This window comes from Jaculus jaculus, chromosome 16 (genome assembly GCF_020740685.1).
Source record: "Jaculus jaculus isolate mJacJac1 chromosome 16, mJacJac1.mat.Y.cur, whole genome shotgun sequence".
Taxonomy (NCBI): domain Eukaryota; kingdom Metazoa; phylum Chordata; class Mammalia; order Rodentia; family Dipodidae; genus Jaculus; species Jaculus jaculus.
The window spans coordinates 21,894,358-21,921,375 of NC_059117.1; the positions used below are offsets into that span (position 1 = coordinate 21,894,358).

Consider the following 27,018-nt stretch of genomic DNA (forward strand, 5'->3'; position numbering starts at 1 on the left):
TAAAAAAAAAATGTTACGCCATCACAAATCAAGCAAGAGAAGACATAATTTACCTGATTCTTCAACCTTTGAGCCTGGTTGTCCAAATTCTGAATCACAGACTCGGCTTCCCGGGCTTGCTGGAAGGCCTTCCTTGAGAGGGTCAGGGCGCCATGACAACTGGGGCCACCGCAGCGCCTGTGTCCTCTGGGGCTGGTGCAGAGAGCGCCCCCACATGGCGAGAGACTACAGGGCAGGTTCCCTGGTTCCCCGCACACCTTGCAGGAGAATGAACAATGTCAAAACGCATCTTGTTGGAAGAGTTGTTTTTTTTTTTTTTCTAATGCCACCCAGGTTAACTGCAACAAAACATTAGTTTTCTATTCGAGGTTCGTTACTGGGCTCATACTTTGTACACCAGGGTTGGCATATTAAATATTTCCTGAGTAACACAATAAATATTTTCTCAATATTGTGTTTATTATCTTTTTGTATTTACTTACTTTAGGAGAAAGTTAAATTTTAGGTTTTCAGTATCAATTTAACTTTTATTATTTTAAATATATATTACTTTTAACTTATAGTGAGGCAAGAGGAGACAATGCCCAGTTGCTGTGCCATTTTGGAAGCAATAAATCATATAAGAAGATAAAATCAAGTGATGATCTTGACACTTTATCATAAATTGTTGAAATAAAATATAATTATATATTATTTGTATATTTTACAAAAATATTACCCATTGTATGTTTTATATAACTATACACCTTTATTAATATGACTTTTTAATAATGTGAAACATATGACAGGGAAATATAACTGAAGAGGTCTGCATACCCAGTAGGAAATACCCGTGCTTGCCGTGCCATTATGAATACTGACCTTCTCATTCAGTATTTGGATATCTGGTATCTTAACCTGCTTTAATTTTTCCAACAAATTTTCTTTTGAGGTCAGTGTATCTAGAATGGTGAGCAAGCTGCTCCTGGTCTTTTCAGAGTCATTGATGGTGGTGGTAGCTTCATTTGTTTTCTTTTCAGCAGCTGATGATATACGATAATACTTTGTGATATTTTCTAAGGAGTCTACAGCAACACAAATTGAGAAAAAAGAAATTTTGTGAAAACAAAGGACTATGTCTATATCAGGATAATCTTTCCATAATTTGGCCCTTGTCTTGGATGCATCTTTTTTTTTTTTTTTTTTTTTTTTTTTTTGGTTTTTTGAGGTAGGGTCTTGCTCTAGCCCAGGCTGACCTGGTATTCACTATGTAGTCACAAAGTGGCTTCAAATTCACTGAGACTCTCCTACCTCTGCCTCCCAAGTGCTGGGACTAGAGGCAAGCACCATTTTGCTAAAGAAAGGGTCACAGCTACTTCCTTGACTGTGCTCTTGATGACCAAGGATTAGATGCAGCATAATAGAAATGGACACAGTAGTGACAGGGCTTCCACCTTCTGGCCCAAAAGATGGGCTTGTCCTGGCCTTGCACGTGTTTTTGAACAAATTAGGCAATTGTTTTGCTTTTGCCTTGCAATCTGGAAATCGCTTATAACAATTTGTGAGACAATATGAACATAGTGTACAAAATTGCCACAAATATAAGGTACCATTATAAACATTTATATAAAACTCTAATGTGATAACTCAGCTAGGCTTGCTTCACTATCTAGAGCAGAAATTGACTATTTCTGCAGGGACCAGAGAATTAATGTTTTAGGCTCTTCTATTTCTGTAACAACTACTCATATATGTCATTCTAGAGGGAAAGCAGTAATAGGTAAGGTTGTATTCTAAAGAGATTTGATTTGTGAAACTGTGGGCAGGATTCACCCTTAGGCTGTGGTGACCGAGCCCTGAGTGGAGGCTGGTAACAGTGGCTCAGGCTATCTGAGTGCTTTGTTTTCTAGGTACCTGTATTTCTCATCAATTTTCTTTCTCAGTCTTTCCAAAACACTGGATAGCACATTAGTGTGGCCACACTCAGCAAGTAAGAAAGTGAAGGCAGTGGCTGGGGAGACGGCTCACACTTAAAGGTGCTTACCTGTAAAGCCTCCCAGCTTGAGTGTGATTTCCCAGAGTTCATGTAAAGCCAGATGCGCAATGTGGTGCATTCATCTGGAGTTCATCTGTAGTGGCAAGAGGCCCTGGTGCACCCATACTCTCTCTTTCTCAAATAAATAAATAAAAATGTTACTAAAAATGAAAGATAGAGAGCAGGGGCTCTGATGAGGTTCTTTGCCTCTGATCTTCACGCAGAGTTGAAGTCAGGATTTGAACCCAGGTGGTCTGACTCTAGAGCCTGTGTTCTAAGCACTTCTGTTTTCCCTATTTATAATGAATTCATAGCTTATTCATAGTTTATATGCAATTTCATGGTTTAGGAACTAGCCACAAAGGGTCCCGATTTTTTCCTTCCTGCACGATCATGATCTCTGCACGAGACGATCACACCTTATCTCAGCTCCTCTTGATCGCACCACTGCCGCACTTTGAAGGCATCATGTTTTTCATTGATTATGAGAAACATAAAAGCATGTCACTACTGCTTGGGATGATTCTGTTTCTATTTATCTGCAAATTTATATCCATTCAGTTGCTACTTCCTCCGTGAAGGCTTTTCTAACAAACCCTGAAAGAGTTCACTTAAAAAACATATTTTTATTTATTTATTTGCAGAAGGGGGGATGGGAATACCAGGGCCTCCAGCCACTGCAAATGAACTCCAGATACATGTGCCATCTTATGCATCTGGCTTACATGGTTATTACAGAACTGAACCTGGGTCCTTTGGCTTTGTTAGCAAGTGCTTTAACTGCTAAGCCATATCTCCAGCTCCCAGCCCCTACTTTTTGAGTCAGGGTCTTGCTCTAGCCCTGGCTTACCTGGAATTCACTATGTAGTCTCAGACCGGCCTTGAACTCATAACAATCCCCTACCTCAGCTTCCTGAGTGCTGGATTTAAAGACGTGTGTCCCTACACCCCGCCTTTTTTTTTTTTTTTTTTTGAATTCTCTTCTTGTTGTGTGCTTCCAAGTCAGTAGTTAATGTTGTGTGAGGTGCTCCAACCCATCTCCCCAGTCACAGGAATAACTGAAGGCCAGGAGCTGGTTGAACTCATCACCCTGTCTCTACCGCCCACAGTGTCAGGCATCCAGAAGCTTTTACGTGGCTTTTGGATGGCAAATTTGAGGGAACCAGCATGGGTCAATTTTTCTTGCTTTGACTTGGCATGGGCTGTAACTTCAGGTAGGTCATGAATCCCTTCAATGAATACCTTGCTAGAGATTAGGAATCACTAAATTCATTTCATTTTACGGGGAATTTGAGCATCCTTAATAGATTTTTATCAGCATTTATTTTATTAAATTTACACATTCCTTTAGGGAAATTAAGCATTCCTAATTGCTGTTTATGATTTTCTCTTGAGTCAAGATCAGACAAAAACCAAGCAGTCAGCAAGGCAGAGCAGCCAATGTTTATGTTTGGACATGACTGCTTGTCCCCTGTGCCTGTCGGAATAAACTCAGCATTGCCTCTCTTGGGAAGAACAGGTAGTGCCTCCCTGCCCCTCCAAACCACCACAATGACCAGGAGATGTCACCCCAAACAGGGGATGAGTTAACCAAAGTTTTGCTTTAGAGTTCCATTTTTCCTACAAGTTGGTCTCGGCTTTGGCATGGCTCACATTTAATTTTAAAAGAACTATGCAATATGAGCTAATGGCTTCCAGAATGTTGTATGACACCTACCCCAACAAAGTTCTCATGAGAAATATTGTGTTTAGCTCTTTTTTCCTCATATTCTTTTGCATTTGTGATTTCTGGAAGTGGTTGCTGGAAATGGAGTGGCTTATACCCAGGAAAGCATAGAAACTTATCTTACTGCTTATTGACACAAGAATATTTAAAATTTTATTTATTTATTTATTTATTTGCAAGCAGAGAGAGAGAGAGAGGGAGGGAGAGAGGGAGAGAGAATGGGGGGGGGGAGAAGAGAGACAGACAGAAAGAATGGGTGCACCAGGGCCTCCAGCTGCTGCAAATGAATTCTAAATGTATGTGCCACTTGTCCATTTGGCTTTAAGTGGGTGTTAGGGAATTGAACCTGGGTCATTAGGCTTTGCAGGCAAGTGCCTTAATCTCTAAGCCATCTCTCCAGCTCCCACATTAGATTTTTTTTTTGTTTTGTCAGTGCTGAGAATTGAACCCAGGACCTCACATTTGCTCACAAGCACACCACCACTCAGCCCAGTACTTCCTCCTCCCCAGCCGACCAGAATTTCTGTTACTCATTACTCAAGACTCCTTGCAGTGTTTGGCATTAGCTTGTCTTGGGTTTTAGTTTTATTATCTTTATTTGTTATTTTGAGCAAATGCTCTCTAGGCTCCACAATGCTTAAAAAGTTGAGATATCCATGTACAAATAATACCTTTCATGGGTGTGTTTGCATGTTGTGAACTGCTCGGGCGTCACGGTGCTAAGCCCGGGGTGACTCACTCGTGGAATGCGCCATGGAGTTCGTCACACTTCTGCAGAAACTGTCAAAGCACATCTCCCCTCTTACCCACAGTGCTCGCGTTAAGGACACTGGACTGCAAATCCATTTCCTCCTGAAGGTTCTCAAGTAAGAGGTCTGTTTCATCCCTCATTCTTGCTATGGTCTCCTTCAGATCCTGTGCTCCATACACTGTCTGCATTTGTTCTTGGAGTTGCATGATTTGTGTTCTGTTGGAGGAAATGAGAGCAAATGTGGCGCAGCTTGTATGTTTGATATGTTGGTGATTATTAGGTGTCCGCAAGTAGAACAAATCCTCTCCATATCATTTTCATTTGTGTTTGCAATTCTGTTAATGGTTCAATCTTTCCCTCTTAATTTAGCTTTCTGGACTATTTTGGCACTCATTTAAACTTCAACCAATATCTAAGTTCTAGCAGAAAAAAAGGTTTTTCTAATCTTTTAATTTCCATTGTCTACCATGCCCCGTCTGCTTTGCATCTCAGCACATATATCCGGACATGGTTCATTTAAAAGCAATTAGTAAGAAATGGTCTATGGTAGGCTTTCGACATCAGATAGAACAGAACACCTTGCCTGGCCTAGGGTAAAGTCAGTTCTTCCTTTAGAATAAATCTGCCTTCAATGATGTCCTTCTTCGTGCTATTTTGGAATACTCCTAACTTTGATTTTCCAGGGGAGACAAGGAAGTTTCCTAACTGTCAAGCAGGCATTGTGTGTGTGTGTGTGTGTGTGTGTGTTTTCCTCTTCCTCTTTGATGGGGCAAGCCTTTTTGCTCCACTTCAGCAGGTGCCCCTGATGCAAGTCGATAGTGGATACGTCCTTCCAGATGGGTGTCAATCTTGGAGCAAACCGGGGATATGATATATGGGGTATGAAGCTAGTGGTGAGCACAGGCAGAGCACTAACCAGTACCTTCCCTCCCTCCTCTGCACCCTGCTGCTACGGCCCCTGCTTTGAATTATATAGGTAGCTTGCGTTTTCTTCCATGTATGCCTCCTTTCCTTCCTTCCTTCCTTCCTTCCTTCCTTCCTTCCTTCCTTCCTTCCTTCCTTCCTTCCTTCCTTCCTTCCTCCCCTCCCTCCCCTCCCCTCCCCTCCCCTTCCCTCCCTCCCTCCCTCCCTCCCTCCCTCCTTTCTTTCTTTCTTTCTTTCTTTATTTTGTTTTTGAGGTGGAGCCTTGCTCTAGCCCAGGCTGATCTTGAATTCATTATGTGGTCTCAGGCTGGCCTTGAACTCACAGCTATCCTCCTACCTCTGTCTCTTGAGTGCTGGGATTTAAGGCGTGCGCCATCACGCCCAGCCCATGCACGCCTTTGAACAATTGCCGTATACTTCTGGAATAGTTTCCTACAGATATTGACTGGCTAATAGTTTACACACATGATGCACATGACACAAAAGCTCTACAGCTTCAATTTAGTTTAGGAGCTTTTCGGGCAAGGTGAGCCTTTTTGCCATCTAGCCTCACTTCTGAGAGATTCTTGGTAGAATCTGTGCTTTTACAAGGGTAGAAGATATACCACGTCACCTTGGCTTTCCCGCCAGGAGTATCTGTCATGACTATGTAACTCTGCAGAGGGCCAGCAGCCACAAAGGGGTGGTGGCCCTTTTGTGGTTCAGTGGCCCTTCATCCACAAGAATGGGTCCTTTGTTGCATCTGATCTGAGCTGTAGTTTGCTGAGCAGCCAATAGAATCTTGTGATATGATTGATGAATAAAAACAAATGGATTTGGTACTATATAAGAAAAATAATCTGGTTATTTTTGAAAGAATTGTCATGCTGGTTATAATAATTGTAATGTACGGCTGCTAAACAACGGAAGATCTTGGGAAGATCTAGCAAATGTCCTTTGAGTACACCATGAAAAATAATGTTATTTGCATTAGGAACTACTATACTTTCAATTTCATGTCTTTTAGGTGAGATTGTGTGCATTTTAAGTATAGGCACACCAATTTCATGTCTTTTAGCTCTTCTGGATTTGAGTTTCTCCATCAACCTTTTACTTATTAAGTTTTTTTCATCCTATGTCACTTGCTTATTTATTTATTATTTGTATGTGTGTGTGCTGCTGCTGCCAATGAACTCCAGATGCAAATGCTGCTTTTTTTGCACCTGGCTTTTTGTGGGTACTGGGAAACTGAATCCTGGCAGGCAGCCTTGGCAAGCAAGTGACTTTAACCACTAAATTAAGCCAGCTACTCAGCCCCAAGCTTTTTTATTTTTTTCTTAACTTTTGCTACAGTACTAAGGATGAAACCATCACCTTGTGCATGCTAGGAAGGCATTCTCCCACTGATCTATACTTCCAGTCCCACAGTTAGCCTTTTAAACTATCTTTCCACTATAATTAATGGCATCAAAAAAAAACCACACATTATCCTAACTACGCAAGAAACAGGAAGACAAACACGATTAAAAGCCTGGCTATTAGCTGAATGATGATCAATTTTCGAAGCCAACATATGCACATTTCTTTTTATTTTTTTTTTCTTTCTTTCTTTTTTGTTTTTTTGAGGTAGGTTCTCATTCTGGCCCAGGCTGACCTGGAATTCACTATGTAGTTTCAGGGTGGCCTCAAACTCACAGCGATCCTCCTACCTCTGCCTCCTGAGTGCTGGGATTAGAGGCATGTGCCACCACGCCTAGCTCATAAGCACATTTCTAAGGCTGGGGATGTGAAAATTCAGCACTAGTCAGGGACCATTAGCAGTTAGGGTATCTATTTCTTGAACACAAGTCTTACCTTGTAGAACCATAGTAATCCTTGACTTTTAACAATTCTCCATCTAAGAAAACAGGATGTCTCAAGATCTCCTCTATGGCAGACATGTTCTCTCTGAGGCCTTTGAAGTCCACCTCGCAGCCAGGCGGGCTCTCTTTTGGATCTCCCATGCTAGCAGCTAGCCCAATTAACCCTTGCACTGCTTTGGAGAGGGAAGAAATGGCTCGGCCCCATTGATCAAAGCAGGAGTGACATGGAAGGCAAGCAGGAAATTCCTGGCCATGACCCCAGGCACAGCGATCACACCGTTGGCCGCCGACACCCTCCCGGCAGCGGCACATGCCTGTGTGTGGGTCACAGACGGGCTTCTGAGCTCCTTCCTTATTGCAGTCACATGCTAAGGAGAAGAGAGAAGGGGCAGAGTATGTTACCTGGTTCATTTACGATGCGCCGGAGAGTCAAGCCCTTGCTGCTTTTCTTCTGGGGCACTTCCCAACTCATGTTTTCTTTCCTCTACTTCTTTCCTTCTTTTCATTTCCTTTCCTCCCCTTCTCTATTCCTTTTCCCTTTCTCATAGTTTCTTTTTTTCTCTCATTTCTCCTCTCTCTCTCTCTCACTCACTCTCTTTCCGTCTTTTATCTCATGTAGCTCAGGCTGGTCTTGAACTCCCAATGTGGTTGAAGATGCCCCTGAGCTCCTGATACTCCCATCTGCACCTCCCAAGTGCTGGGATTGTCCGTCTATACTGTCACTCCTGACTTTAAACTTGTGTTTCTAAGGAGACAATTTTAGAGACAAATATGATTTCAGCTACTAAAATCTATCCTGCTTCTCTATATTCCATTAGAAAATTAGCTCATGGTTTCTACATGGAAAAGATTACATGCAGTTTTTATTGTGAGTATGCACATGTGGGTCCTCATCTGTTAGACATGGATTTAACAATGGCCAGCCCACTGGTGACTACAGCTGTCACCTCCAAGGCTGCTTCAGCTCTAACACCTTCAATAGCCTCACTAATGCTTAGACAATCCAGGCTGGGGGTATTAGCCCCAGCTTCCTTATATTACATAAGATGATTTCATTCTTAGAAATCCCGGGAAAGGAGAAATTCAATGTAGTTTTGTCTTAATTTAAAAAAAAAAAAAGCTGCTCGCAATGGTGGTGTATGCCTTGAATACTGGCACTTGGGAGGCAGAGGTAGGAGGATCGCTGTGAGTTCAAGGCCAGCCTGAGACTCCATAGTGAATTCCAGGTCAGCCTGGGCTAGAGCAAGACCCTACCTCAAAAAATAAAAAAATAAAAAATCCTGACATCACCACAGCACTTTGAGAACATTTCAGATAAAACCAGATGATTGAAGATAGAGTTATTGCTGTTACTGCAGTTTCCAAAAGGGTAGGAATCACTAGCCCATGCTTTTGGATTTATTGCAAGAAACAAGCATTTGACAGCTTCAGTACAAATGATGGCAATTATGAGTGACAGACATGATCCCTGAAACTACAGCCTTAATAATGGCAATTACAAATTAAAAAAATGATGAGAACTAAGTTGCTCAACTGGATATCATCCATCCAGCACATGCAGATTCCATCCACGGGCCTCCACAAGAAGCCTTTGGGAGCAGCATTACGCCACTTCCCCAGGAAGCCAAGCTTCCCCTCCCTCACAAGCTGCTCCTCCCATGAATTCAGTGGGGTATGAAGGCCGAGCTGACCATTTGCAAACTTTCCCTTGATGCTTCACTATAAGAGAGGCAAGGATTTTAATAAAGTAGGATTATTGAAATGTTAGAGGGACACGAGAATAGCAGCCAAGATTTAATTTTCCAAGAGCCAAAATTCCCTCTTATTTAATTTTTTATCATTTAAAAATTTTTATTTTCAGAGATAAGGATCCAACTCAAGGCTTTTCATGCTAGGCAAGTGCTCTGCCATCCTCAACCCCTCCTCTATGGTTTGAAAATGGGTAGTTCTTTGGTATTCATGACCTCACAGTGGTTGACACTACCTACACAAGACCTGCATAAAAATGATGACATCAAAGGACTTCTGGATAAGATGGCAGCATAGGAGTTATGCCAAACCAGCCTGGTGAGGGATTTAAACAAAACCACAGCAAAATACACTCTTCTTCTGAAAAGTGAAGGTGTATACTTTTTTTTCCCTCCGAGGTAGGGGCTCACTCTAGTCCAGGCTGACCTGGAACTCAATATGTAGTCTCAGGGTGGCCTTGAACTCACAGTGATCCACCTACCTCTGCCTCCCGAGTGCTGGGATCAAAGGCGTGTGCCACCACGCCCAGCTGTGTATACCTTTTTTATTAGCCACAGCTGAGAAGCAGGAGAGTCCAAGATCCACCAGAAAGGAGGAAAATGGCCAGAATCCCGTTGAGGCTCTTGTGGCCCTGATCTGCCCTATCAGCATGCTCCACACACCTGCCCGGTGCCAAGCTGCGTGAGCAGAAACCAACAACAGGTTTGTCCAACCTCATAAGCCTCCTTGCAAAGTCAAGAAACCTGAAGGGGAGACAGCTGAGGTCAGTTAAGAAGCGACTGAATGAGATGCAGGTGGGACCAGCTGAGCAGTTCCAGTACAACTCCAGGCTTCCTGCACTCTCCCATCCCCCAACCATCAGAACCTCCCAATAACACATTCAGCCCCCAGCTGCAGGGCATGCAGCACAGCTGATCAGAGCACCAGCTCCACAGCACAACAGGGAGGGACCTAGGTGGGCACTCAGCATTGGTGAGATTGGAAGCCACTCCAAAAGGTAATGTGGTCAACTGCTGAAAAAGCAGGTACATAGGCCTGCACTGGAAGTGTCAATCTCTCTTTCCATGTCAGGGCAGGTAATGGGTTACATATTCTTGGTTGGCTTTACCATTCTCAATTAAGCTGTATTTGAGAGTTAACTATTGTTGCCTTTGATGCTTTCAGATTTATAGGGCCTTTGTCTTTTGCTTATATCATTATTGGGGGCAGGGTCTGACTCAGACCCAGGCTGATCTGGAGCCCATTGCAGAACAGAAATTTCAACCACCCAGATGGCAGGATTAAGGATGTAGAGCAACACATACCCTTAGGGATTATGGCTTTATAAGGTTATCTGTTTGTTTCAACCCCCACACTTGCATATTCTGTGCTGGTTTTTATTGGATGTGTATATTACTCAGATTAATTTTAGAATTTGCCAGTAAATTGCTCTACCCAGCCCACTAGAATACTTGAATACCAGGCAAGCTCAACACCTAGGATTACATCTATGGTTGGACTAGAGAACAAGAGCTACACTTGACACCTTAAACTCCTATTCTGAAGGTACATCATGTTGGATTTCCAAATCTAAATGCACTGCAGATTATTATAAAACCCAAGCAACAAATCAACTCAGAATGGAAAAATCACAACATTATAATACAAGAAACACAAAGAATCAAGACAATGCAATCCCACCCAAAATTATAAATCCATCAGAAATGACCTTCCCCAATGAGACTGTTTTAGATGATATGCCTGTCAAAGATTTGAAAAAATTAATTTTATCTATACTCAAAGAAGTCATAGAAGAAATAAAAGGAATATAGTACCAGAAGTCTTAACTATAGCAATAAGGCAAGAGACACTCATAAATTTGAAAGGAAGAGATAAAATTATCATTATTTTCAGATGATATGATTCTATACATTAAGGACTCTAAGGACTACCAGCAAACTGTTAGAGATGATAAGCACTTTTAGCAACATAGCAGGATACAAAATAAACACACAGAAATCATTAGCTTTCCTATATACTAGCAACAAACATGCAGAGGATGAAATCAGGAAATCTCTCCCATTCACAATTGCCTCAAAACAAAAAAAGTACCTTGGAATAAACTTAACCAAGTAATTGAAGGACCTCTACAATGAGAACTTTAAAACACTCAAGTGATAATTTGCAGAAGACACAAGGAAATGGAAAGACATCCCATGTTCTTGGATTGGAAAAATAAATATTGTGAAAATGTCAATCTTACCAAAAGCAATCTACACATTTAATGCAATTCCCATTTAAATTCCAATGGCATTTTTCACAGAAATAGAAAAAAAAAAACCCTAAAACTCACCTGGAAGAACAAAAAAATCCTCGAATAGCCAAAACAATTTTGAGCAACAAAAATAAGGCTGGTGGTATCACCATACCTGATTTTAAGCTATCTTACACAGCCATGGTAACAAAAGCAGCATGATACTGGCACAAAGACAGACACGTAGATCAATGGAATGGAATAGAGGACCCAGATATTAATCCAGGCAGCTACAGCCATCTGATTTTTGACCAAATTGCCAAAAATATTCTTTGGAGAAAAGACAGCTTCTTCAACAAGTGGTACTGGTAGAACTGGATATTTATATGTCGATAGATGAAACTAGATCCTTGTCTTTCTCCATGTATAAGAATCAAGTCCCAGTGGATCAGACCTGAAACTCTGAAACTCTGAAACTAGTAGAGGAAAAGACAGGGGAAACCCTTCAACATATTGGCATAGGCAATGACTTTCTGAATATAACCCCAATTGCCCAGGAAATAAAACCACTAATCAACCACTGGGATCTCATGAAATTACAAACCTTTTGTACAGCAAAGGACACTGTGAATTGAGCAAAGAGACAACCTACAGAATGGGAGAAAATCTTTGCCAGTTATACATCTGACAGGGGATTAATATCCAGAATATACAAAGAACTCAAAAAACAAAACAACAAGAAATCAAACAACCCAATTAAAAATGGGCTATGGAACTAAATAGAGAGTTCTCAATGGAAGAAATACAGATGGCATATAAACATCTAAAAAAGTGCTCTACATCATTAGTCATCAGGGAAATACAAATTAAATTAAAACTAATTTGAGATTCCATCTCACTCCTGTCAAAATGGCTACCATCAAAAAAACAAATCACAATAAATGTTGGTGTGGATGTGGAAAAAGAGGATCCCTTCTACACTGTTAGTGGGAATGTAATCTGGTACAGCCTTTGTGCAAATCAGTGTTGAGATTCTTGAGACAGCTGAAAATAGATTTACTATATGATTCATCTATAGCACTCCAAGTCATATATCCTAATGACTCTTCTTACTACCTTAGAGATACTTGCACAGCCATGTTTATTACTGCTCTATTCATAATATCTAGGAAATGGAACCAGCCTATATGTCTCTCAACAGATGAATGGATAATAAAGATGTGGTACATTTACACAATGGAGTTCTATTCAGTGGTAAGGAAAAATGAAATAATGAAATTTCCTGGGACATGGATGGATCTGGAAATGATTATACTAGGTGAGGTAACCCAGGCCCAGACAGCAAAACATCGCATGTTCTCTCTCATATGTGGATCCTAGCTACAAATGTTTAGACTTGTGTGTGAGCTGGAACCAAAAAAGTCGGTTCAGTAAGGTCAGTAAGCTGGAGAAAGGCTATAAAGGAGGGAGGGGAATGAAGGAATTTAGGGGATGGTATTGCATATATGTAAGTAGAAGAATAGATTACAGGGAGTAGAATGGCCAAAGTGAAGCTGGGGAAGAAATCGAGTAAGAGAAGGGTGGGGGGAGGGTCAATCAAAATTCAAGACATTCTGAATAAGACATAGGAAAGCCTGCTTCTTTGGATAATGGCACATTCAGTAGCCATAAATTGCTACTAGAAAATTTTTAGTGCCAGGGATGGTATACCTACCAGTGAGTTGTTGACCAGGGAGGTCCCCATTGCCTCTAAAATGTTATAGGCTATTGCCAAAGCCCTTGGTTTCCCACGAGCAACAGATGGTAAGACCCTATTGCTATAGACTTCACATGCATGGGCAGCAAGGTCACTGAAAAATCAAGCTGGTACTGAGCTGAAAACCTTCTCCCTGTAGACCAGCCAACTGAAAGCTGGAAAAAAGGTGCTTTGCATGAAGCCCTATGGGAGACAGAAATCATCAGCAGTGAAAACTGGAAGCCTCAAGTTTGGCCAGACAGGCCAAATGACCGAACAGGTGCAATAGTGGATGTCTGCTCTGGGGAAAACCAACTGCTCTCTAATTGGACTGGAGGCCTGGTCTATGGGAGGGAATACATGCCTGGTACTGAAAACTTAATCAAAAGCCTATGGTAGGGGAGGTTATATGCCTTAGGGGTATAAAGCCTGCTCTTGTCTGGATAAATGCATATGTTATTCTCACTAAACTGCCTTGAAAGCACTATGCTTGATGTTCATATTCATATATTAATGCTACTTTTACTTTTGGTTAGAGAAGCTTCTCTTTCCAGATGGCAGTTGCCACTGAGATGACCCAAAAGGCACCATAGTAGTAAGAAGGAGGAGTGCTCAACACTGAAACATCTCTATCATGTCCTCCAAGGCTCAGGATCCATTGCTGAAGAGGTGGCAGAAAGAAAGTAAGAGCCAAAGGAAGGGTACCACTCCTTACAATGCAACTGTCCACACAGAAATTGGCCTCGGTATCCATGACCTTAAAGTGCCTAGCAATACCTTCATCAGACCCTCATAATAGAAGAAAAAGATGATGACATCAAAATAAAAGAGAGACCAATGGAGAGAGGGAGGGGATATGATGGAGAGTGGAGTTGTGAAGGGGAAAAATGGGTGAGGGGAGGGAAATATCATGGTTTGTTGTCTGTAAGTATACAAGTTGTCAATAAAAATTAAATTTCAAAATGATGGCATCAAAATGGAAGAGAGTCTACTTGGAAAGAAGGAGGAATTCAGTGAAGGGGACTTGGGAGCGCAAAGGGCATGGTGGGAGGGGTTATGATCCATAGTGTATTGTCTCTACTTATGGGAGTTTTCAATAAAAAGTCAAAAACAATGGGCAGTTCTGATTAGAAAAATCAAGTTAAGTGTAACCTGGAGGTAGCAAGTGAGGACATGTAGTTAGTTTAATAGGACAAAGGAATTATGGCCATATTTTTAGCCACACGACCACATTTATATGGGAATGGAGAAGATTATCCATGTGGGGCAATGTAGGGGTGACCCATCTCATTTAGTGCTTCTTTAAACTGACTTTCTGTGAATGTAAACTTTTTTTTTTTTGAAGTAGGGTCTCACTGTAGTCTAGGCTGACCTAGAACTCACTATGGAGTGTCAGGGTGGCCTTGAACTCCTCTGCCTCCTGAGTGCTGTAATTAAAGGCATGTGCGACCACACCTGGTGGTGAATATAAGCTTTAATGAATAAGCAAAAATCAATTTGTGCTGCCCAATATGATATCCACAAACCACATGTGCCTCACTTGGAATAAATAAAATTCAGAAATATGCAGTTCCTTTCCTTAGCTACAGCACCACACTTGAAGTGCTTGGCAGTTACATATGGCTCCTTCATTGAACAGCATGGGTGCTGAGTACCACCCTCCCTGCAGAAAGTTCACTAGGCTAGGGATGCCCTAACTCCTACAACTGGGGCTACCTCGTGGAATGAAGGGCACTGAACCATGAACTTTAAGAGGCTAGGGCATCCCCTCATTATAAAACACTATCTATAGTACCCAGCAGACAATCTATTAATACTAAATAAGTCAATAAGTGACTATGTGACAGGTCCAGAGGCATGATAGTTACTCTGAGGACACATTCCTCTGGCTTCCTATCACCTAGCTCCCATGACCTTTCAGTTCAGTGGTCAATTCTCTTCGACCATCTTCAAAGTAGCAGAAAATTGGCTAGAAATCATGACCCTAGAGGTCTGTTTCATTGTAATAAAGACTTTGAAGGATTTTAATAAGGGCTATGACTTTTAATCTAGGCTAACATTCAATATAGGCTAAAAGTTTTAATACAGAAGAAAAGTAATCTTTTTCTAGGATTGCAAAATAGTGTTCTTAGAGCTAGGATTAAACATTGCGACTCTTGTCTGCATTGCTAAAAGCAACAGTCAAATGAACATCTTTGAAACTCAGGTTCGTAGCATGTTGGTGGTAGGTCCTGGCATTCCAGTACTTACGGATGCACTGCCCCAATGGGTCTCTGTAATAATTGTCTGCACACTCACTGCAGCTTGTCCCACCGTGGCCTGCTTTGCATGGACACTGGCCTGTAAGCTGTGAGAAGAGGTGCAGGTGAGGAACTGACAAACTTTACAGTCCGAAAACAACATGCATTTTCATAGACAACATTTTTCTTCTGGTGATTTAGAACATACAGCTGTGCAAAGGGTAAAGAGGAATCATTCCCACGGTCAGCAGCCACCCCCGGTACCGCCAGGGATCATGAGTTAATGTGTTTTGGCTCAGGGTCTTGAAGATACTGCCTGCTTCCAGCTGTTGAGGGACAGGTGGCCCCAGACTAGGAGATATCGTACACAGATGTAAATGAAAACAAAACACACACTGGGAAACAGGCCACATTCCTTAACTCTACAGTTATGGGAGTTCCCTGTGAGAGGCAGAGGGAGAGAGGCCTGAGACCCGATCTAGCGCTCATCCCTTAATTTGGCGAGCAGTGTTTCCATCGTGGAATGTATGGTGTACCTTTACCAACTGGGCTAGTGTTTTGTTCCACAAAATGACAGCTTTTTGGACTTTATAATTAATCATTTAAATGACAGCCAATTATGTTTTGGGGAGAAGGATGGACTTTCTTGTTCTTTTCTGGCTGCACTATTGGCGAGCTGACCTAAAAACAGAGAGGGCTGGAAAATAGCAGCAGAAAAGACAAAGAGAGGTGGGGGAGATGGATCTGTAGACAAAGTGCTTGCTGTGCAAGCATGAAGACTGGAGCTCAGAGCACCCACACCCATGAACATGCTCAGTGGGTGTGGGGTGTGGCGACCCATCTGGAATCCCAGCACTTAGAAGGCTGACACAGGGGTCCCCAGGCTAGCTGGACTAGCAAAATCAGCAAGCTCTAGCTTCAGCTGGGGGACCCTGCCTCAGAAAATAAAGTGGAGAGCTACTGAGGAAGACATTGTACAACTTTTGGCCTCCACATACATGTACATGTGCATCTGCGCGTGTATGTGCTCACATGCACAAAGCCTGCATAACACACACACACACACACACACACACACACACACAAGAAAATGCAAAAGCAAATCACTATTGTAGGACTCCAAAATTATACTTGACCAATTTGCTTAAACATCAGCTCTGTAAGGATACTTCCAGGGAAGAAGTAGGTAGGTCCACAAAGCGACCACATCTACCAAGCTTTGATCTGTCTTTAGAGTTTCCACTACACTTACTCAAGTACAAGGACTTATGGGAGCGAGTTGCTTCTGCAGTCTGTCATGTACATGGTTGTTCTTGACTGCTGCGCAGTGCGTTCTTATACTCAGGTACAATCTGCCTATTGGTAACTGGTCCCCACTGCTCTGAGTCGCATCTTACGGAATCGCACAGAGCAGGCAGCCTCTCTCTTCCCCAGCCACACATGGCCGTTTCGGCTCTCCCTCACTTCTCTGCTTCAGGCTGATCGTGTCTAATTCACTCAGGCCTTCATCATACAATAGTGTGGTTCCTTCTAGTGTTCTAGTTGTCTACCCTTAGACAAATTATTTTAGAAAAATAATTTTTGATCTTTTTTGTTTTTAATTAATTTTTGACAATTTCGTACATGCATATAATGTATTGTGTTATATCCAGCCCCATTATTGTCTCCCTCCCATTCCCTCTGAGCCCTTTCTTCTTCCCAACAAGTCCCCCTTATACTTTTATGTCATTTTTGTGGCCTTGTGAGTTTAATTAGGGTTTCTTGCATTGCATGGGGTAATTTTCTGAAGCATTGGCAACCAGTGGCCACACCATTAGAAGCATACTTCAACATTTTACTTTGTGTTTGCAACGTGGAACTTAGAAGAAAGGCAAGTCCAGCATGCTCTTACTCACATGTACTCCAGTAAAAAAAAGAAAAGTGGGTCTCATATGAATAGAGAGTAGACTAGTGGTCACCAGAGGCTGAGAAAAGTAGAGAGAGGGAAGGATAGTATACTAAAAGGAAATAAGATAAGGGGAACAAATTCTAGTGTATTATACAGCACAGTAGGCTGACCATAGCTAACAGTAATTAGGTATTTAAAACTAGCTACAAGAGAGGATTCTGAGAGCCAGCCATGGTGGTGCATGACTTTAATCCCAGCATGGACAGACGAGAATCAGAGCTCAAGGCCAGCCTCAGGCTACAGAGTTCCAGGTCAGCTTGGGCTAAAGTGAGACTTTGCCTTAAAAAATAAATATAATGAAATAAAATTAAAAAGAAGCTCTTAATTGTTGTCAGCACTGAGAAGTGATAAATGTTTGAACTATGGGCATGTTAATTACTCTAATTTTGATCTTATATACCAACATCACACTGTAACTAATAAATTTGTAGATGATAACTTAACTAAAACTTTAAAAACAGCAAATAAAAAGATATGGACTGGAGAGATTGCTTAGTGGCCAAGGCACTTGCCTGCAAAGCCAAAGGATCCAGGTTCAATTCCCCAGGACCCATGTAAACCAGATGCACATGCATCTGGTACTCAGAAAATGACAAGAGTTTCCCCGGAACTGTGGGGCCAATAGAGCCTATAAAAGGGCGATGATTGTGCTGAACCTGGGCATGGTATGCCCACTTCTCCAGCCTGAACAGGCCCAGCTTCTGGGGTAGCCCTGGACACTGCTGGCTCATTTGAAGCTTCACACAATGAAAATCCACAGCTATTTTCACATGAGCTCATGCCAGGCTATTACTCCCACCTATTTTATGCCAGAGAATTTAAAAACTTCATTGCACAACTTTACTTTTACCCTGTTAACATTTCTTCTTGTTTCTGGCCTACAGGATAGCCTGTTAGGAAATCTGGCCTCAGGTTCTGTCTTTATCATATTAGCTCACAGCTTTGCTGCATCTGCAAATTCAAGGAGCTGTTTCTCCAGCTCCATCTAAACTGTTGATCAAAATATTGGACAGCGTACTTGGATCTCTTTGTGGGAATGTGCTAGAGACCACCTCCTGGCTAACAGAGAGATATTTACTAGTGGCTGTTGAAACAGCTGGGAATTTAACTGTCCATATGTGTTCTCTATACGCTGAAGAAAGTGTTTCCTGATTGTAGAGAGCAAACTTCCTCAAGAGGTTATCATGGACTAAACAACACAAAGTACCTTTGTCATGAGGGGACTTGGGGTTAAACTAGTGCTATCTGATCTCCAAGGTCACTGGCTGCCCTCAGACTCATGGATGAACTCTATATTGAGTGCTGCTACAAATACGTTTCTCCAGATGTCTACGAAGCATGCCAGACAGTGATGTTGTAAATAGGAAGAGTCCCTCGCGAGTGAGTACCCATGTGGAGCTCCACTCACTGACTTCACGGCTGGCAGTTGCAGCGACAGAAGGTGGAGGGGAGCATGTCAGATGGGCGTGGTCATCTGATACCTGGATTTTGGTTTCTGAGCAACAAAACAGTGCTGTAATGTGATCTATAGTACAGTATAACACCTATGAGTCCACAATGATATAAATATATGGCTGAATAAGTGAGGGATCATGGGCAAATTTGAGGTGCACAAGAATTCCATTGATTCATGGAGATACTCTACCCTTAAGAAGTGGCCACAACTCCTTACTAAGTGTTGGTGTGCATGGTAACTTCTGAGAATACAGTAGGGGAGGAAGGAAGAGTAACTGTATGACATGGGAACCTGATGAACACTGCTTCTACTAGCTGTCAAGAGTCATACTGTCAATGACAGTTAGCAACATGCAAGATGGTCACTTTGCCTCTATGCTCTTCTTCTCACACACAGCACCCCATTGTAATGAGAAAAATAGAAAATGTGAATGGAGTCATTCTACAAAATAATCCCCCAAACAGACATTTACCAAGAATGAGGAAAGTCTAAGAAATTAGAAATTGTCACAGCTAAGAGCAACCTAAGGAGACACAATATCTTATTGCAATGAGCTGTGGATGAGGTCTCAAAACTGAAAAGAACATTAGGTAAAAAATTAGGGAATTAAGGATAAATTAGATGATTTAGTTAATGATAATATGTTAACATTGGCTCATTAGTTGTGGCAAGTGCATGGATTAATGTAAAATACTGATTAATAAAGAAAATTGATGTACATTTTCTTTGTACTATCTTCATAATCTCACAAATGTATTCCAAAATAAAATAGCCTGTGCTTTTGAAAAGGGTGATGGTATGTTTGTGTGGATTGGCTGGGGACGATTGGAGGAAAAGAACGAGAATATACATTCTATGTAGAATTACCTACAGCTGTGCCTGGATTCAGGAATCTGAGGAAGGTTCATCAGATCATGAGTTCCAGGTAAACCTGGGATATATAGAGAGACTTTTCACAAAAAATAAATAAATAAATAAAAAGTTTAGGGGCTGGAGAGATGGCTCAGTGGTTGAGTCATTTGCCTGCAAAGCCTAGGGACCTGGACTTGATTCCACAGTGCTCGTGTAAAGCTTCATGCACAGGGGGACACATATGTCTGGAGTTTGTTTGCAGTGGTTAGAGGCCTTGGTGTGCCCATTCTCTTGTTTCTCTAAGATCTAACCTTTGAATAAGTTAAACAATGGAGCTGAAGTTGGAGTATACACATATTTGGAGCCATGGTCTCACCATATAGCCCAGTCCGGCTTCTAACTTTTCATGCCTTTGACTCCTGAGCGCTGGGATTCAAGGCATGTACCTCAATGCCTATCTAAGACTCCTCCTTCTTAAATTAGCATTTTGATTCAATTAAGTCCCCATCTCAATATTATGTATTTGGCTTTTAATAATTGTTTTCTAATTTTTTTTCCTAAAATTATCGTTTATCCTCCACCATCCCTTCCAGTGTGAAAGGAGTTTCACAGAATAGACTCAAACAAGCAAACAAAAAGGACAGAACAAAATCTAAGCATGCAGCTGCCTGTGGTGGCGCACGTCTTTAACCCTACCACTAAGGTAGCAGAGGTAGGAGGATGGCTATGTGTTCAAGGTCACCCTGAGACTACACAGTGAATTCCAGGTCAGCCTGGCTACAGCAAAACCCTACCTTGAAAAACAAACAAACAAACCAAAAAACCAACTTAAGTATGACATTAACACATAACTTCCTGGGTAAATAAATTCCAACTTTATCTCTGTTTAAGGTCAACTAATTTACACCCATCAAGAAAACATTTTTTTTTTTTTTTTTGGTGCACATCTGGAAACCATGTTTCACCATTTATGCTTACTCTGAGTGCACTTGGAAAGTTTTAAAATGTCTTGCCTGGTCACAGTGGCTGCTTCGAGAGGTGTGGGGGTCACAGTTGCATGGCTCACATCCTCTGCCAGGGACCAGGTTCCAGTGTCCGTCAACACAATGGTCACAGGCCAGGCCTGTGACATGTGGCAGACAAGGGCATGCTCCTGTGATGGGGTCACAGAGGCAAGCTTCCCCACCAGGGGGACATGTGGTGGGGGTCACTCCTGAAGGATGGCAGGAGCATCCTGGGGAAAATAAGGCTGTTGTTAGAGGCAAATTCGGTAACGCTGGCAACTTAACACCCCAAGCAAACACCTCTGTAGACATTTCTCTGAAGGACTCGAAGAAGAAACACCTTGTGGCAGTACAGGATTTATTAAACACTCCTCGTCAGGTTCAACCTCTTCACTGTATCTTGATCTCCCCGACAATAATTCCGCGTGGCATGCTGCAGGAGCTCGCAGTGAAAGTCTGTGAGCCTCACTTGTTTAAATGTCTGGGGGAAAGGGCTTACTAACGTGGCCTGGGTAAAGGGAAATAGTAAAGATGTCCCCGGGAAGTGAGCACTTTATTTTTCCATGGACTCAGATATTTGTCTTCCACACAGGGAACTTTCTACTTTTTAATAAGGTCACCTGATTAACTTTGCTTGTTTGTTTTCATTCTAATCACAGCTTCTGACTACTGCTCTATCTCTTGGGTTGTCTCTGTGAGCATGTGTATGGAAATGTGAAAGGCATTGTTGGTGTCTGATGACTCTAGCCATAGGGTGTGCGGATTCCTGCGCCCTGTTCCTAGAGGTTCTGAGTCAGTGGGTCTGGAGTGCAGCGCAGGAATCTGCATCAATGTTGAGTCCACAAGCCTGAGTGCTGATGACAACAGCCCCAGAAGAGAAAGGAACACCACCAGCGCTCACATTGCAACTGCACCTGAGCTCACTATGGCCTGCACTGTGTCCTGCAGACAAGTTCAGCGCAACCACGCGGTCTCCCGGCGGGAGCTGCTCTTGCGTGCAAGCGCTGGCCTACGTGAAACGAGCCCGGGAGAGCTGACAGCACCCTTCTAAGCTGCCATCCAGCTACATGCCCTCTCCCAGCCCCGCCCCGGGGAAGCTTTGCATACTTACTTCTGCAGGTCTGATTGAGGGCAGATCCAAAGTGCCCTGGTTTGCAGAGCTGGCAGCGTGGCCCGTGGGTGTTGTGCAGACATCTGAGGCACTCCCCTGTCACCCGGCTGCAGGACTCTGCGTCCCTGACATCGATGTTCTTGTTGCACTCACACGGCCGGCAGCGCTGTCCTGAAACTCTCGGATTGCCATAGAAACCAGGAGCGCATTCTCCACACTGAACACCTGGAAGACGGGAGGGAAAAAGGGAACGAGAGGAGGTGTGAGTGAATGTTGGGAAGGTTGGACAGGGTCTGCCAATAGAGAATGCCTGGGCTCCTGTAACAAGGCAACCCTTTGAATAAGGAAAAGTGCTCTAAAGTAAGTGAAAACATTCACTTGGTTTATTATTTGTTCAGAGAATGAGAATGTTATTCAGAGCTAAAATGTCTTTGGTGAAGAATGGCTTCTAGTCTTTTTTTCCCCCTTCAAAACAACAACAACAACAAACAAACAAACAAACAAACAAAAACAACAAAGGAGGGTTAGAGAGATAGCTTAGCAGTTAAGTGCTTGTCTGTGAAGTGGAAGGACCCAGGTTCGAGGCTCGATTCCCCAGGACCCACGTTAGCCAGATGCACAAGGGGGCACCCGCGTCTGGAGTTCGTTTGCAGTGGCTGGAGGCCCTGGCGCGCCCATTCTCTCTCTCTCTCTCTGTCTGTCTGTCTGTCTGTCTGTCGCTCTCAAATAAATGAATAAAAATAAACAAAACAAAATTAAAAAAAAAAAACAAAACGAAGGAGCTGGGTGTGGTGGCGCACGCTTTTAATCCCAGCACTTGGGAGGCAGAGGTAGGAGGATCGCTGAGAGTTCAAGGCCACCCTAAGACTACATAGCTAATTCCAGGCCAGCCTGGACCAGGGTGAGAGCCTACCTCAAAAAAAAAAAAAAAAAAAAAAGAAAAGAAAAGAAAAGAAAAAAACAACGAAGGAGTTCAAGCACATGATTTCTACGTGTTTATTTAAGCACAGTTAGTCTCCTGGACCTAGGACCCCAACCTCATCTGGGTCTTGCTCCCTCTGGGGCAGCCTGAACTTCCACTCAAGGTAGAGGTGAACTCGAATGGAAACGAAACAGCCAAACAGACTGAGGGAGGCACTGAAAAGTAGCTGGGCAGCGCGCTTTGAGGGAGTGACACCCCCCCCCCCGGGCTGTTTCTGCTGAGCATGGCATGGGGAAGCCACCTCTCTCTCCTACACTCTTCACCCTCCCAACCTCCAGGCAATTGCAGCTGTTCTACTGTCCACATTTTGGTCTCTCCACTTGGAAATACTCTTAGCCAAAGAGGGTCCCAAGTTTTAAAACCTAACCAACCGAGCCTGGCATGGTGGCTCACGCCTGCCACCCAGCATTCAGAAGGCTGAGAAAGGAGGGTCTCCATGTGTTTAAGGCCAGCCTGGACTACAGTGTAACCCTGCTTCAAACCAAAAAATAAAAACAGAAATAAAACCAAAAAACTGATAAATCAAACTGTGCTCGGATTAATGAAAGAGCAAACAACTAACCAAAGGCATTTACAACCCCAGATATGACAAATAAGGAACAAGTCATGTAATTTGTTTTTGTGATAGTTAATATTGAAGAAAATATTTCCACATTTTCTTAGATTAAATTGGGTACACTTTATAAATAAGTTTTTCTTGCTTATGTTATTATATGTTCATGCTTAAACTCTTTAAAACAAAATCTTGACTGAGCAAGAGATACAAATTTAGAATTAAGACTTACACAAGCTGGGCACAGTGGCATATGCCTTTAATCTCAGCACTCAGGAGGCAGAGGGAGGAGGATTGTTATGAGTTCAAGGACAGCCTGGGATAAAAGAGTGAGTTCCAGGTCAGCCTGGGTAAGAGTGAGACCCTATCTCAAAAAAAAAAAAAAAAAAAAAAGGAAAGACAGACTTACAAGTATCTTCACAATGTCTAAATCAATGCTTCAAGACATTAAAAAATTACATCTGTAAAATATCAGATACATTGTTTAGAATTAAAGAAAGAAGGCATTTGGCTAATTAAGCTTTTAAAATTCTTTTTAATATTTTATTTATTTATTCTTGACAGAAAGAGGTACAGAGTGTGAGAGAGAGAGAGAGAGAAGGGGCACGCCCAGGCCTCCAGCCACTGCAAAGGAACTCCAGACGTGTGTGCCCCCTTGTGCATCTGGCTTACATGGGTCCTGGAGAATCAAAACAAGGTCCTTTGGCTTTGCAGGCAAACTTCTTAACTGCTCAGCCATCTCTCCAGCCCTTAAAATTATTTATATTGTATGTAATATGTATACAACTTAATAATAGTTTTTTATATAACATGTGATGATCATATTTTCCTTTTTTTTTTTTTTTTTTTTTTTTCTGAGGCAGGGACTCACTGTAGTCCAGGCTGGTCTGCAACTCACTTTGTAGCCCAGGCTGGTTTCAAACTCATGGTGATTCTTCTACCTCAGCCTCCTGAGTGCTGGGATTAAATTGTGTGCCACCATACTCAGTGACGATTATCTTTAAAACAAACTTTTGAATTTGCTAAAACCTTTTAAAACAATATAGCTCAGTGGAATGAGTTTTTAATTGTTATTGTTTTGGGAATGATTCAAATTCTTTGTTCAGTAAAGCACCAATTTAGAAAATAGAGCCCTTCTTACCAGTTACTTACAATCTACACTACTCATATGCCCAAGGCGGACAAACCACAAATCTGTGAATGCTTTCAAGTTGCAGGGTGGGGTGGAGAAAACGTGAGCATCATACCCGCGTAACCTTGGAGACAATTGCAGGTCACAGCTGAGCTCCAAGGGTTCTGGTAGCAGGAATGGGCGAAATATTGACTGCTGGAGGGAACATCTGGACATGGGCAAGGTCGACAGGACTGTCCTAAAGAAGGATTTCCATAGTAACCATCGATGCACCTGTCAAGGCAATTTCCGTTATTACCAGAATGTTCCCAGAAACACTCGGGTGTTGGCCAGTGTGAATCTGAATGTTTTAAGACAACACAACTCCCCAGGCTCAGTATTTTACAGGATGCTCAATTGCTCTGTGAAATAACTCTTTTTTATTTTTTATTTTTTTGCTTTATATTGGAAATCTCAAGGCATACTCATTAAGCACAGTATAACAGATAATAACTCCTTGGGACTTACGTGTGTCACATCTGAGAAATATACAAGCGATGGCAAGGCATGTGTGTGACTGACTTAATCTGACATTTTCTGGCTGTCCTGATGACATGACTTCCCCACCTGGAGTCATCATTGTCACCTAGATGCTGCTGAATCTTCACTCAGAAACCTTCTGTTGAAGAATCAGAACAAGCACGCAGAGATCTCAAAATGAAGGCACACGTGAATCCCATACCTTTCACAGTTCCTTCCGGTTGTAAAGCCTCCACAGTTCAAGCATGACCCCGTGTCTGCATCGCAAAGTTCAGCAAACCCATGGCAAGGGCACGGGAGGCACCTGGGAAATCCAAAGTACCCAGCCAGGCACCGATCACAACGGCGACCGGCCACCTCTTCGTGACAGGGGCACTGACCAGTTATTTGGTCACACACTGTGTTCTTGGAGCCTTCAGGATGGCAGTGACATTCTGGATAAAGCAAAGAGGATTATGTTGGGGGGAGGGCAAATAGTACTGCATTCCTGGTTCCAACCCAGGTGCACAAAGTAGGTTTAAAAATGTCCTCTGATTATATATAAAGGGAATAGACATGGAGGGGGCACTTAATAGTATGATATTGTATATATGTAAATGGAAGAACAGATTAATGGGGGTGAAAAGGCCTAAGTGAAGTCAGGGGAAGAGATTGAATAAAGGAAAGGTGGAGACGTGGAGGGAAGGCTAACCAAAATCTAAGAGGATATAAATAAATCACATGGAAACGTACTTTTTTGGACAATGGAACACTCAGAAGCCATAGATTGTTAGTATAAAATTTTCCGTGCCAGGGATGGGTTACCTTCCATTGAGTTGTTGGCCAGGGAGGTCCCTGATACCCCCAAAACATTACAAGCCATTGCTGAGGCCCTTGGTTTCCTACCAGGAATAGATGGTAAGACCCTATTGCTGAAGACTCCACATACTTGGGCTTCAAGGTCACTGAGAAATCCTGCTGGAGCTGAGCTGATAACCTCCTCCATGTAGATCAGCTGACAGAAAGCTGGGAAAAGCCATGCTGCATGCAGCTCAATAGGGGAGAGAGAAATCACCAGTGAAGATACTCAACAGTGAATACTACAAGCCTTAAATTTGGCCAGCCAGGACAAATGAGCTGATGGGTGCAACAGTGGCATGTCTGTTATGAGGGAAACCAACTGCTCTCTAATTGGACTGGAGGCCCACTCCGTGGGAGGGAATACATCCCTGATACTGAAAACCTACAACAGGGAAAGTCGTGAGCCCTAGGGGTGTAACTCTGCTGCTATCTGGCTAAGTGTATATACTATGCTCACCAACCTTCCCAGTAAGCACTTCTCTTAATGGTCATTCCCATCTATTAATGCTACTCTTGCTTTTGGTTAGAGAACCTTCTCTTTTCAGATGGCAGTGACCTTGGGATGACTCAGAAGGCACCATGGTGCTGAGAAGAAGTGACAGAGGAGTGCTCAGCACTGCAATATTTCTATCACACCTTTCAAGGCTCAGGGTCCATTGCCGAAGAGGTGGCAGAAAGAATGTAAGAGCCAAAGGAAGGGTCAGACTCCTTACAACGTTCTCCTCCAGACGCAAAATGGCCTGGATATCCGTGTCCTCACAGTGCCTGACACTTCCTACACCACACCATCATAATAGGAAGAAAAGATTATAACATCAAAACAAAAGAGAGACTGATTGGGAAGGGGAGAGAATATGATGGAGACCAGAGTTTCAAAGGGGAAAGTGGGGAGAGGGAGAGAATTACCATGGGATATTTTTTTACAATTTATGGAAGTTGTCAATAAAAAATATAAAATCAATTTAAACAGTCCTCCAAACAAAGCTTGGCATTGCTGTTACCAGGTAAATGATTGTTAACTGATGAGTCACTGGTCCATTCATCAGGTAGCCGAGTATGAACAACTGGGTCCCCGAGCAAGCACATTGGTCGTTTGTACAGAGAAAATGAAGTGAACAATGATTTTCAATGAGTCAAACCTCTACTTGTATGATAGGCCAAAATTTAATGTTGGGAAGGTGAATAATAATAATAATAATAATAATAATAATAATAATAATAAATAGAACCCTTCTTAGGGTGTGACCCTATCTTTTCATCCTTTTCTGGTAAAGTGTGGAGTCCTTTGATCCCATCTTCCCTACAAAAATACAAAGCCTAATGGTTTGATAAGGGTATATGTAGAGGAAATCTTTGCTTCTTTGAGGAGGTCCCTTTGTGTATCTTAAGCACTTTGTAACCTGAAAAG

At 42.4% G+C, this 27,018-nt stretch overlaps 1 protein-coding gene across 1 annotated transcript in view; it reads right to left on the bottom strand.

Annotated features, from left to right (window-relative positions):
- Lamb4 (laminin subunit beta 4) overlaps positions 1 to 27,018 on the bottom strand; it is a 106,785-nt gene that overhangs the window by 21,230 nt on the left and 58,537 nt on the right. The window contains exons 20-28 of the mRNA XM_004652675.2: positions 24,973 to 25,204; positions 24,367 to 24,524; positions 21,585 to 21,809; positions 20,483 to 20,703; positions 15,224 to 15,320; positions 7,249 to 7,624; positions 4,547 to 4,707; positions 862 to 1,064; positions 54 to 257 (exon numbers count right to left, since the gene is read on the bottom strand). Of these exons, the coding sequence (XP_004652732.2) occupies positions 54 to 257; positions 862 to 1,064; positions 4,547 to 4,707; positions 7,249 to 7,624; positions 15,224 to 15,320; positions 20,483 to 20,703; positions 21,585 to 21,809; positions 24,367 to 24,524; positions 24,973 to 25,204 (1,877 nt within the window). The remainder of the gene's footprint in view (positions 1 to 53; positions 258 to 861; positions 1,065 to 4,546; positions 4,708 to 7,248; positions 7,625 to 15,223; positions 15,321 to 20,482; positions 20,704 to 21,584; positions 21,810 to 24,366; positions 24,525 to 24,972; positions 25,205 to 27,018) is intronic.